Genomic DNA, 15,517 nt, shown 5'->3' on the forward strand with positions numbered 1-15,517 from the left:
GGGAAAGTGAGAAAATTGCCCAGCTCTGTCCTAGGGACTTGAGGTCAAGTTGACCTAGCTAACTGCTGCCTGATGCTTCTGATAAACTTTTTGCTTCTTTTTCTTTCCCTTTGAGCTGACAAGAAGGTTAAAAGCTCTCAGAAGAAAGCAGTCAGGTCTACTCTGTGAAAACTGTTTCTCTTCAGCCAGTCACCAGATGGCCTTATAAAGACTCTAATATTTAGACTCTGATTTTGTCATTGGTGTCCTTGCCCCATGACAAAAGGCACAGTGAAAACTTTTTATATGCTTGGATTGAATACAAAGGGGTCCTTCCTCAAGCCCGTTTTTCCTTTCCTGTGTCATAGCTCTATATCACGACTACAGCTTCTTATGTCAAGAACTGATACCTATTTCTCTACTTCTTGAATTCAGACTGGTTCTGTGAATTTCTGTATCTAATAAAATGCAACAGAAGAGATGGTGTGTTATTCAGGGTGTATGCTGAAGAAGCTTGTGCTTCAAATATCTCTCTTGGAACTCTGGGATACGGGTGCATATAAGCCTACTGTAGCGTGGTGAAGACGATGACTACTGGGAGGAGAACTGAATCTTTCTGACTGGGACCATTGAGAATGCCCCACCCTGGATGACTTGCTGACTTGCTAGAGATGCATGAGTATGTTTAGCTGATGTCAGGCAAATCAGGTTCTAGTCAAAAGATCTGATTGGCTGAACAACTGAGACAGGTAAAAAGTGGTAGATGGTTATTGCTTTAAGCCTTTAGGCAGCATTATTACATTAACAATCTATATACATTATTATTTACATTCTTTTAACAAAGAAACAAACTATGGGGTGTTAAGTCCTTGCCTCTAACAAACAGCTAGTGAATGCACTCAGAAAGTTTAACTCCAGGGTCTAGATCCTTTTTTGTACTTTGTAAGATCTCATCATAACATTCAAGTATCTGTCAAGCCCTCAACTAAAGAAAGTCATTTGAGTGTAGGAAACTGTTTTTGCTGATGGGAATAGATCATAAGATGGAGTTTAAACATCAGAAATCTCTCTGCTGATAAAATGTCATGACAGTTATTGATGAAAATGTACAAAACAAAGCATTGCAATCTATCTGAGAAAACTACTTACATGCAAAACAAGTGAGATGAACAGTATCTTTGAAGTCAAGGTTGCAAGAGGAAAGATAGCTGAAAATTTGATTGTATCTCATTAACCCTAAATTATGATCCAGATCTGTAGATGGTCTGCATGACAATTCTGTAAGTGTGAAAGCCATCCTTCACTTGAAAATAAAAATAAAATGCTGCTACATTAGTGGACTTTGCTTCTTAAACAAAACTAAACTTACTTCCAACTATCTTCCCGCCTTTGCTTTGGTCACTCTTGCCCATCCTTGATGAAAAATTATTCCTCGTAGTAGCAACTGGAGATTTTACTAAAATAAGAGTGTAAATTTAGTAACAGAAGGAGAGCTGTAATGTATGAGATCTTACAGATATCGGAGACTGGGAAGATTCTGGAAGGCCTCAGGGTTGATGTACAGCAGATTGTTTGCCTTTTCAATCCTACTGTAAAAGAGGAAGGTGTTTGTAAGTGACTTGAATGGCAAGGAGTGTCATTTATTTTTTTTATGTTATACAGAGTACATCAGCAAGTAATCAAGTCATCCATCCATCTATGCATCCATCATCCATCCATCCATCCATCCATCCATCCATCCATCCATGCATCATTTCAGCAAATGCAGTACCATTTATTATAGAAATCTGTGCAAACTTAGCATCAACCTTGTTGATTTAACACTTAGCAATTGGTCCCTGTCCAAGATCTTGTCCATTTTTAAGCATGGGAAAAGCTGAGTAACAATGTCCCCAAAACAAAGTGAACTATGAAGGGGTAAGTGACACTAACATGGGGAACTGAAATAGGAAATGGTATGCAGACAAGAAAAGAACATACTGACGAGAAAGAAAGGGTGAAAAGAAGATGAGAGAGGGAGGGAAGGGATATAGGTAATGCAACAAAAAGGACTAGAGAAACAGAAATGAATTGGCAAAGGGAAAAAAACCTGGTTATCTGGGAGAAAAACAACTAACTTCTGTCTCTGACTTAAAGTACCAAATTCTTATAGATTGAATCTGGCAGGAGGCCCTGTTACCCCCATTTTCTAGATCCAGGTGGCTTCTCCCAGCAGATAGGGAATGGGGACTTTGACCCATGTTATGTCCTGATCAATAGTCTGGAAGTGAGCCTACTCACACTTGGATTACCGCAAAGAACCTATCTTTTTCTCATCTTACTGGATCAATGTGTATCTGCAGAGATACTCTTGTTAATTACTTCCTTCCTGTCTCATTAGCGTTTATGTTGCCGTAACCTGTAGCTAACCAGAGCCAAGTACTAGGCAATTAATCATTTAAACACATCCAGTGTTGCATGGGATTGAATTCCTACCCATGCAAGGAGGAGATGCAAGAACTGTCCCATGAGCTTCACTGCCCCTTGGATGAGATCAAGGAGTGCATTACACTGTGCCTTTGGTTCATTTCTCTGAAATGCTTTGCGGACACTGAGGCCCCATCAAATCTTTTTTTGTAACTAGGGCAAGATGAAGGCAGATTGAGAGAAAGTATAGGAACAAGACATTAATGAAAACACAGAAGCATGAGGTAGGAGGAAGAATGAGTAGATAGAAATCAGTAGGTGTCATTTCTAAATAACTCCTTAATGCCTGTCTGTCTGTCTCACTCTCTCTCACACACACATACACACAGCTGTACAACAGCTTTCTCTTAGAGACTCAAATGTATCTTAGCATAAAACATATTTCGAGTTTTTCTATGGTGAACAATGAAATATTTCCTGCTATTTACTCAGTGTTTCCTAGTCTTACTTCACCACAAATTTCCTTTTCTTTCTTCTTTATTGAACATCCAAAATTTTTCCTGGGTTTGTAGTAATAAATAGACTATATTTCAAAACTTTTTGAGCCAATAGACTTTAAAATCCCTACGACATCCTATTAATGTTTAAACTGCCTTCTGGTAATTAGAGAAAGGTGTGAAACAGAATTAGATCTATGTATTGCACACATACACAACTGCAATGTCAACAAGAGAGTGTAAGTCTGTCTACTGCACTAGTAGAACAACCAAGGACCATTTCAGTGTAATTGGTTTGCGCTGCTTGATACTAAATTTAACTGGTGTTTATTTTGTATTTTATTCATCATAGCAATTCTATGAGTGTGTATTTCACTCTAGTTTTGCAGATGAGAAAATGAGGTCTTAGATGGTCACATTTTTTGTTGTTGTTGTTGTTGGTCACAGCACTTTATTGACGGGCAGGGCTCCGACATCTGCACAGCTACAACTGAATCTCATGGAAGGCCCGTTTCTCCACCAGCTTCACTTTGTATTTGCGCTTGAACTTGGTTCGTTCCCGGGGCTCAATCATATTTCTCTTCTGGAAACTCTTGAACCTGTCTCGGAGAATGTTACCTTCCGGCTTCAGTGTCCTGAGTGAGCCAGCCAGCTCAGAGCTGAGCTGCACATCAATGTCAGGGGCCTGGTACTTGAGCCGTCCCAGCCTTCGGGGCTTGTCAGCTTCTACCAGTAGACGTATGCGCCGCTGCTCCCTCCGGCGTGCCAGAACGCCAACCTCCGGGCCACCTGGGCCTTGATCCCACAGAGCCTGAAGAGTTCTTGGTGCTGAAGCCGGGCTGCCCTCAGTCCAGTCTGCTGCAGCCGCAGTTTGCAAGCGGTCTTCTCCCGCCGCCGCTGCTGCTCTGTTTTCTTCTCCATCTTTCTTCTCAGGACCAGCAGCACTGGTGGGTGGGATCTCGGTGGCCCCATCATCAGCCTCTGGCTGCCCAGCACAGCCCGGCTAATCCTCACCCTCACCGTCAGACTCCTCCAGCAGGCCCTCACACATCTCCCAGAACACGGACTCCTGGGTGGCGGCTTGCTCTGAGGTGGGCAGGGCCAGCTGTCGCTCCAGCTTTCCTGCCTCTTTCTCACGCTGCAGCTCCACCTCATGGGCCTCTCGAAGCAGGGCCTGGTGGTCTTCAAAGGTTGGGTTGTAGGAGGCTCCCGCAGGAATCACCTCCACTGCAGGCAGCTGGGAAGGCGTGGTGGCCGCCTCACACCTTTCTTCTTGGTCTGTTCCAGAAAGAATGTATCCTGACCAATCAAAGGCTTGTACATAGGGTTGTCTGGGTTCCAGAGGTCATAGAAGGGCCGCTCAATGATGTCCTGGGGCCCAGGTTTAGCCTTTGGTGCAGGAGGGCTAAGAAGCCGGGCCTGGGCCTTGCGCACATCCCTGGGCAGCTCACCCTGCTTTGCCAGTTTCTCCCATAGCTCCTCCTTTTGCCTGAGCTTCTTGACATTGGGGATCTGGTGTGCGAGGATGTCTTTGGGAGCGGGGATCTTAGAATGATTCTCAAGGGCAAGATCAACCCGTAGGGGTTTCTGAAGATGCTGTGACTTCTGGACCCAGGTCCTCTTCTTGCTTGGATCTTTTCTCTTGAATCCAGTGTCCACGAAGAAGAGCTTTTCGTTTGGGGCCTCTGCCAACAAGCCACCGGTTGTGCGCTGTTGTAGCCGTATGTCTTCCAGGAATTGGTCTACCTCTATCCCAAGGGGCTCCTCAGCGGGCCTCCTCCAGCCGCACTTCTTGTTTCTGGGACCCTGCAGCCGCTGCCTCTGAGCGGGATCCACTGAGGTGGGTTGCAGCCCCAGAAAGCCAGAGTCTGCCCGGCTTTTCGAGCCGCTCTTCTCACCGCAGCCATCTTCTTAAAGGAAGAGATTGGTCACATGTTTTAATTGAGCTCTCATGCTGTGTATATGCAGAAGCAGTATCCAGATTCCACTCCATTGAGTGAAACTCATTTTGGCTTTTGTGATGTAACATTAAGTGAAATGACAGGATAAAAGAGTTTCCCCACAGTCACAGGATAGGAGTTCTAGAGCCTGTGACATAGAACATGAAGAAAACCAACTGAGAGAGTCAGCAAACAGAACCAAGCTACTCTTGAGGCTGGTACCTGGATCTCTAGCCAGAGACAAATGAGGGTCCCTTTTAGGGTGCTGCTGCTATCTCTATAGTGATGATGTATGGATCTGATAACAGAAGAGTCAGAGCAGAGCGTCCCAGGAATTTAACAAACTTCAAGGCTCGTCTTAATATTCATGGTCCTCTGCTACAGGAGCACATGAGTATGTGAGTGCGTGTGCGCGTGCGCGCGCAACGTGTACACACACACAAACACATACACACACACACACACACACTGGCATGTTGCTTACATTTCATGCAACTTGGGTAGGTTGGAGAACACATCTGCCTCTATTACTTCCAAGACATCATTCTGAGAGATCTCTCTGCAGCAGAAGAAAGATAATTCAGGTTAGATCACTTTTCCTCATAAACCTTATAAAGAACTCAATTAGAATCTTGTTCTTAGGAGTATTCATAAGACACAAAACTACTTTCATTACCTCAAGTCAACTGTAGCAATAAGTCTAAACTAATACACTTGAAGCTAATGTTTACAGAACAGTGAGATAATAAATCCAGGGTAGTGGTTCATTTAGAGATTAGATGTTCTTTAGCTGTAAAAACCAAAGCTGGAGAGAGACTTACTTAAAGGTATTTAGAGAAATATACTGATGAAATCAAACTAAGTTTCTTAAGGGTCAGAGAACTTTCTCTGGTCTAGATAGTACCTATCTATTGGTTTTGTGAATATTTATTTATTTATTTATTTATTTTCTTTGTGGGTTATTTATTGATCTGTGTTGAAACTACTACAAACAGTGAAGTTCCAATGAAACCATAGGAAATGAATTGTTTGTCAACAAAACTTTACTTTTTTTTAAATGGGGCTGAATTTGGCCCATGGGTTGTGGTTCATTGAACCTGTTCTTGACTCTGGAGCCATGGTCACTGTTAAACTAACTACCTGTGGTGTTTAAGAGTGTAAATGTTCATTCTTGCTCTTTCTTCCCTCTCTAGGGATCCACCCTGGTCATTCTTGCTCCCTTTCTTAAAATTATTTTAATTTTTTTTGTTAGAAAAAAATGGTATTTTCAAAATGTCAGCTTGAGGTATTTGTAACATTAGATCCCACTTTCTCAGAGGTCTTCTTCCTCTGCCGAGTCAGACCACACTCTGTTTTCATGGCACGTATATTCCAATACTCTCACCTTTTCCTCATTCCTGCTCCTTGTAGACATCTCTCCTCTCATGGTCCCATTGGTCCTTTCATGTTCTACAAACACACACACACACACACACACACACACACACACACACACAGAGGAATGTACACACATAAATTTAACCTATATATTACACATGAGAGAAAGTATATGATTCCATTTTTTCTGAGTCTGGTTTATTTCATTAGATGCAATGAACTTCAGTTCCTCTATTTTCTGGTGAATTCTATAATTTCACTTTTTGTTACAACCTAGTAAAATTCCATTGAGTATATTTACTACATTATCTTTATTTGTCTGTCTGTTGCTGGACTCTCAGCTGGTTCTTGACCTTGGCTGTTATGATACTGCAACAATGAATGTGGACATATGTCTGTTTCTCTTGAGTGCTGACTTAGGATTCTTCAGGTGTACTCCAGGAATGAGTGCTATCACTGGATCATACTGTGTTTTCATTTTTACTGTGGTTCTACTTTTATCTCTTGAGTGCTGACTTAGGATCCTTCAGGTGTACTCCAGGAATGAGTGCTATCACTGGATCATACTGGGTTTTCATTTTTACTGTGGTTCTACTTTTAATTATTTTGAGAAACCTAAATACCAATTTCCATATGATGGCACCATTTTACATGATCCCTAATGATGTATAAGGTTTCCGTGTCTTCCACATACTTGTCAGCATTTGTTAATTGTTCTTTGAGAGTAATCATTCTGACTGGAGTGAGATGGAATATTAAATTTCCATGACAGTTTAAGACTTTTGAATACTTAAAAATATTAATCATTTGTATTTTTTTCTTTGAGAACTATCTGGTTGATTAGTCCATTCATTGCCTGGAGGTTTCTTTCTGTTGTTTCTTTTTAGTTCTTTATAGATTCTACATATTAAACTCATATCAGATGGACAGGTAGCAAAGATTTTCTCCCAGTCTACAAGTATCTCTTTACTCTGGCTATTGTTTCTTTTGTTGTGAAGGATTTTATTAATTTTATGGAAATTCTTTTGGGGGGTCAGTTTTGGGGATGGTTCTTATGCTATTGGAATCCTATATCTCTATGTTTTACTGTAGCAGTTCCTAAGTTTTTGGTCTTCCATTCAGGTCTCTGATGTTTTTGAATTGGTTGTTATGTGTGATGACATGGATATGGTTTTATTTTTGTAATCAATTATTTTAAAAACCGATGTATATTAAAACCTATCCCCCATCCATTCTAGCGATAAAGCTTGCCTTTGGTACTAATGACAGCTTGGCATTAAACCCTATGGTTCACACCCTATGTTTTCTTCCTTCTGGAGAAATCTGAAGGCTATAGAGAATGAAGTCTGCCATGAAGAAGCCACAGCCTGTGAGGAGAAAGGTTTGCTTAATGTTTATGAAGTGTCTCCCAGAATAAGCGAGCTCGTATTAGGCCACCTGGGAAGACTCATACAGCTTTAATGTTTCAGTTGCCTGTTTCAGGAAACTCTACAGACAGCATGCATTCAAATAAGCTGAGGTAGAAGTGCTGTCTGCTGGCCTGGCCTGGGACTGAGAGGAAGAATTCTAAAATGGCTCCAGAGAACATCTGTAGGGTAGAGACTGGAGCAGTTGGCTGAAGGTAGTGAAGTAGCTGTCTCAGAGAGGGATGGAGACTTCAGGTATTTGTAGACCTAGGGTGCCAGCGTCATTTGTCACAAGCTGATGAATGAGGGTTTGTAAGTGAAAAACTCTTACTTAACAATAGCTCAGAAGGTATGCATTTGAACTTGTAAAGGACTGAGTGAAAGAGCTGCAAGAAGGGAAGGAGTAGATAAGGCGCAGAGTTGAAATCTAAATGAGATCCATGAGACCCTGTCCTTTGACATCGTTTCCAGCTTTACAACCAGCTGAATATCATGCTTTTGCTGATATTCTAATTTCAGAACTTGTCTACTTAACCAAACTCATGTCTGGGTATTTTTAATGTTGTTTAAAACATACTCTGGAGATTATTAGCATAATCTGGCTAAGAGACACTCCTGACTTAATTTCAGTAAGTAGATCCTATGTCTTAGTGTCAACTTTAGAGACCAGAGAGTATTGGGACTGGCGAGTGTGTCTCTAGCCAGATGGGGTTGGGCAAAGAGGACAGAGTGCAATAATAGAGAGATTAAGAAATTCCTAAGTCCCCTTCCAGTTTAACTCCCTTCTCTCCCAGTTATTTCTGTGATAATTTATTCTATCTTTACTGTTTATGAGACATGCAGACATTCTTTCCAATTTGTCATTTTGGTTCCATATGTAGAACCATCTGTGACCATCAGCAGGTCTTGCTCACTTTCTTCTGCTTCTTCAGGTCATGTGACACTCAGATCCTTGGATTCTCCACTGTAAAACGAGGAGGTAGGTGAGATAATTTGCTAATTCTTTTCCAGGTCATGGCTTCCACAAGCACAGCTCTGCAGAAGGTTAATTTTTGGAGGCAAGAAAGCTCCATCTCTCTCCAGTTACATCAGATTTTATCATAAGGATCACTAAGCCCTGCCTCTCTCCAGTTCCATCATCTCTTACCATGAGTGTCACAGGAAGTAAATTTCCAGCACATGTACTTTGAGACAGTAGAACCACATTTAAACCATATCACTGAGCATTTGATTTTATATTGTCTCCTTTTCTCCAGCTCATACAGCTGCAGCATTAGTGAGGCTTTTACCCCTTCTCACAGGCATTTAGTTATTCTGTAAACCTGTGGTAACTCATCTCAAAATGAATAGTGTTAGCTTTTGGTAAATTTATATACGCTGTAATAGTGGGAATGTTCATTACATTGTAATATTCAAGTAATAACCAGGCTCAATCCAAGATCAGGTAAGACTTAATACACATGGCCATAGATACACTAGCATCATTCTATGATAGGTTATATATTTATGCTGGATCTCTAACTACATTCAAATTCTCAGTTACTCCCTTGCATTCTGTTTAGTAGGAAGTTGGGAATGACCAAGTGGCTAAGAGCACTTGCTGCTCTTGCAGAGGACCTGAGTTTGATTCCCAGCACCCATTCCAGAAAGCACACACCTTCCTGTTACTCCAGTTCTTGGGGGTTTACTACATTATTACAAGTCTACTATGCAAGACTTGTAATCTTATGCTCTTATTTAACTACAGACACACAGGGATATACAAAATTAAGAGTAATATAAATAAAAAATTGAATAAGTCTTTTAAAAAAAAGCTTATACTAGGAACATTGAAACCTCTTTTTCCTTTAAAAGTACTAACCATGAACACCACTCTCTTGGAGAGAAGAAAAGACATCTGAGGAATGCAGTGCGTTCTGAAATCTCCTCTGTAGAACTTGTCCTGCCTCTCCCACACCCATGCGACATGCAAGCATACTTCCCCTTTCTTTATACATCATGGGTTTTGTGCATAGACAGAACCTTTAATGTCATCTGACTTAATTCCCAGTGAAATGATTTCTAATCTTCTATGGTCACCAGACTTTTTTTTTTCCAGCTATGGCTATTCTGTCAATTCAAGAACTTCATTGTATAAATATAGCATCTATGACAATAGTAAGTATAGACAAAGGTATCCTGATGCTTTAGAACAAGACAAACACAATCAAGTTCTTCTTGTATTTTGTGGATTAGTAAAACAACACCACCAACAAAACAAAATCTGAGACAAAGGCTTAAACTACAGATAAGACTTACAGTCATTTGCTAGGTTTGATCAAGGTGCCAACTAACAAAGGTACAATGGAAAACCTTGAACAGATCTCCCCTCTGCTATAGTTCACCAGATGCCATGCATAAAACCAAACACTTCAGTCTTCTCTCTTTTCATTACCCACTAGTCATATACTGAGTGATAAATGTATACTGAATCAACACTAGGTGCTGTAATATAGAGGCAGATGAATAAGATAGCTTCTAGAAACTCAGTCAGATCAGACTGGGAGATTATAGAATGAAATAATAATAACAAAGCAGTTGCACAACAGTAGTGTGGGATTGCTCCAACTATAGAAAGTCGGATGAGATTTTAAGCACCAGGCAAGCTGAAATAGTTTACAAATATTTTTGGAGGGGTGATACAGATTTTTGAAAATCTTTATACCTTGAGTTATTATAATTGGATTATCCTATCATGCTTTCTATCCCTACTGTATGAATGTCAGGGGGAAACCCAGTAGGTGTTGCCAGTCTTGCTTTGAAGAACACTGCAGTCTTGACACCAGCACCACCACCTAAGCTTTCAGAAGTATAGAGCATGAGGCTCTCTATTTAGGTCTTTCATTTTTTTTAATTTGATATTTTACTTATTTACATTTCAGATGTTATCCCTTTTCCCCATTCCCTCCCGCCACATTAATCCTTTAAGCCCTCCCTCCTCCTTTTTTGCTTTTATACCATTTAAATTATATGCAAGTATTAAGGTCAGTTCTAGGTTGAGGAACTAGCAATACAATGGATGCAAATAGTCAAGGAACAAGCAAGACAATAAACTCAGATAGTCAAAGAACACACACAACAATAAACAGAGTCCTGTGATCACTCCTGTGATCACTATTTCTAAGGGCTTATCAGGATGACCAAAATATCTGAGCTTACTTTCCTGTCCTAGCCCAAAGTCATTTTCATGCCTGAAGCCTACTTCTTTGTTCTAGCTTAAGATTTAGATTTCTGCCTATAATTACTTCTTTGTTCTAGCCTAGGATATAGATTTCTGCCTGTAATTACTTCTTTGTTACAGCCTAATGTCAGATTCCTTCCAAACAGCCCATTTCCTTGTCCTTGGCCAAGGTCAGATTCCTGCCAGGCAGCCCCAAATGCTCTCCACATCCCCCCCACCACCATTTTTATTGCATCTTAGATTGTTCTGACAAGATTGTCTTCCTTACCAGTTGTGGAATATCATTATCAAAAGCAATAAACTTCTGTCTTAGGTTGGAAAAGGCTCTGTGCAGAATCATACCTGTCCTTGGCTTGCTAACCTGTTAAATTAATAGCTCTGTCTGGGGGGGTCCATTTTCAGTTTCAAGTCTTGTAATTTGACTGCCAACCTGTTGATGTAGTTAGAGGCAAGCTTTAACATGATGGGTAGGAATAAAAGTATTCCCAGGACAAAAGGGACTAACTTGATTAAGCTATATATGCCATTCCTGAGATTTAACCAAAATGGAAATACTGACCTCAAGCCATGGATAATTTTATCAGTATTATCTGTAGCATCAAAGCTCAACAGAGCAGCATTCTTTAAATTCATAATCTAACTATGCAAATTTAAAATATCCAGAGAGGTGTTAGAATTATGCCAAATACCCTACAGTCTTTAAACTTTTTTCTAATTATAATGACATTGTAAATTTTAGAAGTAACACTACTCCAATGGTATTTGTCATGACACTTGAGATGGCTCCTAACTCTTGAACCCTGAACCTCCTTCTGATAATTTAAATAGGATATAGAGCATCAATCCTCTTCTATACTCTACAAATTAGTTACATTTTTTTTTTGCTAGATGATTAACAAAAATAGATGTCTTAACTTCTTGTGTCAAAGCTATTGCAGAAGCAGTGGTGATAGCAATTAATGTAATTAAAGCTGTTACACCAGGAATGATCCAGCCCACTACCTTCTTGCTTCTGCTTAAAGCATAATTCACTTCTTCTAGCACTTTCAAGCTTTTTTCAGAAAATCAAGGTTCTCTAATATTTATGGCAGTAGCATCCAGAGACAAAAGCTGGTTGATAGACCCCCATAACAGACATGCCAGGTTTCAACACACTAACACAATTATAAAGTATATAGTCAATGCAACTTACAATAAATACTGTAGAAGAGACAAAAACAATTTTAGGTTGACAATTATAAGAGCCTTAACACATGCATTAATCCTTGTTTTAAATCCAGATCCTGTCTCAACTTTATCTCTTGCTATCATAATATCACAGAGAACTGCAGCTAACTTCCAAATATGCCTCTGAAAATGTCCAGATCCCACCTTTCAAATGAAGACTGTTATTTCCAATATTAGATTGATTTCTAGACCAGTACATGACTGAGTCCTAATAGTTCGTCCCCTTTCAGAAAAATACAAAAGTCATTATAATTTCTCTTTTTGATTCTCTGTCCCACAAGGTCTAAAAACTTGAGGCAAAGCAGCTCTTCTCAATGAGGATATAGGCAAACAAAAGTGGGTCAGGAACATATGTTTAATAAAATATCCCAGTCACCCTTGTCAGGGCACTCAGCAAGCTCACAGGTCAGCATCACTCTTTGTCTCAGCAACAGCATGTCTCAGCAATCATTCTGGCAGCCACTATGTTCCTTCAGCAACCTGCAGAAAAAACACAAACATGTCCTCTTCCCCATATTAGATACCTGGTTGGGATCATGCCATATGCCAGTAAGTGGATCCTTCCTTTTCACTTAGGCATAAGTATGCCTAGTTGTAGGGTGCCATAGACACTCAGCAGAATGGTCCTTGGCATGCAATTTTTTAAAAAAATTGAAATAAAAAAAGCATGATTTAAATAAATTTGTGGTGTATGGGGATATACCTCCCCTTTCTTATTTTATGAAGATATTGCTTTAAAGTTCCATGGGTCTCTTCCACAATACCTTGTCCTTGAGGATTATAAGAAATCCCCATAATAAATTGTTGACAAAAAAGTCTCAACTGCTCAATGACAATTGTCAGTTCCATTATCTGTTTTTTAAAATTGGATATTTTATTTATTTACCTCTCAAGTATAATCCCCTCTCCCCACTCCCCCAATCCCAAAACCCGTTATTCCATCCCCCCTCCCTTACTTCTATGAGGGTGTGCCCCCATCCATCCACTCATTCCCACCTGCCTGCTCTCAAATTCCCAAAGGGGTATCAGGCTTTCGGGGACCAAGATTCTCCTCCTCCACAAGGCCATCCTCAAGTCCCTATACAGGTGGAACCATGGGTCTCTCCCTTTGTGTTCCCAGGCTGGTGGTTTATACCCTGAAAGCTCTGGTTGGTTGGTATTGTTGCTCTCCTAATGGGGCTGCCAGTCCCTTCAGTTCCTTCAGTCTTCTTTCTAACTCCTCCATTGGGGACCATGTGATTAGTTCAATGGTTAGCTATGAGTATCTGCCTCTGTTTATGTCAGGCACTGTGAGAGCCCCTCAGGAGACTATGTCAGGCTCCTGTCAGCATGCACTTCTTGGCATCCACAACAGTGTCTCCATTTATTGACTGCACATGGAATGGATCCCTAGGTGGGGCCACTTCCAAACAGTCCCTCCTCCAGTCTCTGCTCCACATTTTGTTGCTGTACTTGCTCCCATGAGTATTTTGTTACTCCTTCTAAGAAGGACCAAAGCACCCACACTTTGGTCTTCCTTCTTGAGCTTCATGTGGTCTGTGAGTTGCATCTTGGGTATTGTGATCTTTTGGGCTAATATCGACTTATCAGTGAGTGCATATCATGTGTGTTCTTTTGTGATTGGGTTATCTCACTCAGGATGATATTTTGCAGTTCCATCCATTTGCTAAGAATTTCATGAATTCATTGTTTTTAATAGCTGAGTAGTACTCCATTGCATAAATATACCACATTTTTTGAATCCATTCCTCTGTTGAAGAACATCTGAGTTCTTTCTAGCTTCTGGCTATTATAAATAAGGCTGCTATGAACATAGTGGAGCATGTGCCCCTTTTATATGTTGGAGAATCTTTTGGGTATATGCCCAGGAGTGGTATAGCTGGGTACTTAGGTAATACTATGTTCTTCTGAGGAACTACCAGACTGATTTCCAGAGTGGTTGTACCAGCTTACAATCCCACCAATAATGGAGGAGTGTTCCTCATTCTCCACATCCTTGCCAGCATCTACTATTACCTGTGTTTTTGATCTTAGACATTCTAACTGGTGTGAGATGGAATCTCAGGGTTGTTTTGATTTGTATTTCCCTGATGACTAAGGATGTTGAACACTTCTTTAGGTGCTTTTCGACCATTTGAGTTTACTCTGTTGAGAATACTTTTTTTTTTTTTAGCTCTGTACCCCATTTTTCATCAGGTTATTTTATTGTCTAGAGTCTAATTTATTCAGTTCTTTGTATACATTGAATATTAGCCGTCTTATCAGATGTAGGATTGGTAAAGATCTTTTCTCAATCTGTTGGTTGCCACTTTGTAACAGTGTCCTTTGCTTTACAGAAGCCTTGCAGTTTTATGAGGTCCCATTTGTCAATTCTTGATCTTAGAGCATAAGTCATTGGTGTTCTGTTCAGGAACTTTGCCCCTGTGCCCATGTGTTCAAGGCTTTTCCCCATTTTCTCTTGTATTAGTTTCAGTGTATCTGGTTTTATGTGGAGGTCCTTGATCCACTTGGATTTGAGTTTTGTACAAGGAGATAAAAATAGATCAATTTGCATTTTTCTACATTCTGACCTCCAGTTGAACCAACACCATTTATTGAAAATGCTATCTTTTTTTCACTGTATGGTTTTAGCTCCTTTGTCAAAGATCATGTGACCATAGGTATGTGGGTTCATTTCTGAGTCTTCAATTTTATTCCATTGATCTTCCTGCCTGTCTCTGTACCAATACCATGCAGTTTTTATCTCTATTGCTCTGTAGTGTAGCTTGAGGTCAGGAATGGTGATTTCCCCAGAACTTCTTTTATTGTTGAGGATAGTTTTCACTATCCTGGGTTTTTTGTTATTTCAAATGAATTTGAGAATTTCTCTTTTTAACTCTTTGAAGAATTCAGTTGAGATTTTAATAGGGATTGCATTCAATCTGTAGATTGCTTTTGGCAAGATGGCTATTTTTACTATATTAATCTTGCCAATTCATGAGCATGGGAGATCTTTCCATCTTCTGAGATCTTCTTTGATTTCTTTCTTCAGGGTTTTGAAGTTCTTGTGCATACAGATCTTTTACTTGCTTTATTAGATTCACACCAAGGTATTTTATATTATTTGTGACTATTGTGAAGTGTGTCATTTCCCTAATTTATTTCTCAGCCTGTTTATCCTTCCATGTAACTGGAAGGAAGTGGGACTTAAAGGGAGATGATGAACTGGGTTCTTATTGCCTGTGTGAAGGATTTAGTGCTTACTTAAAAGCATTCATTAGTAGCTTTAAGAGTGGATTAGCTTCTTCCTGAGTGGGTCATTACAATGCAGCTAGTTGCTCCCCAGTCTCTTTCTGCAAGTCATGTCCCCTCTGCACATGCTAGGTTTCCTTTCTGCCCTTTCCATGTTGTGAGTCAGCAGATGGCGGTGCCATGGTGGTTTGACTTTCTCGTCATCAGAATTGTGAGATAAAAACGTTTATTGTT

The 15,517-nt window shown here is 40.2% G+C and overlaps 1 protein-coding gene across 2 annotated transcripts in view; it reads right to left on the reverse strand.

The window, feature by feature from the left end:
* Fshr (follicle stimulating hormone receptor) overlaps positions 1-15,517 on the reverse strand; it is a 179,514-nt gene that overhangs the window by 46,730 nt on the left and 117,267 nt on the right. For both annotated transcript variants that reach the window (XM_028765153.1, XM_028765154.1), the window contains exons 3-4: positions 5,307-5,381; positions 1,494-1,568 (exon numbers count right to left, since the gene is read on the reverse strand). In XM_028765153.1, the coding sequence (XP_028620986.1) occupies positions 1,494-1,568; positions 5,307-5,381 (150 nt within the window). The remainder of the gene's footprint in view (positions 1-1,493; positions 1,569-5,306; positions 5,382-15,517) is intronic.

The sequence above is a fragment of the Grammomys surdaster genome, unplaced genomic scaffold (assembly GCF_004785775.1).
Source record: "Grammomys surdaster isolate TR1022 unplaced genomic scaffold, NIH_TR_1.0 149, whole genome shotgun sequence".
Classification (NCBI taxonomy): Eukaryota; Metazoa; Chordata; class Mammalia; order Rodentia; family Muridae; genus Grammomys; species Grammomys surdaster.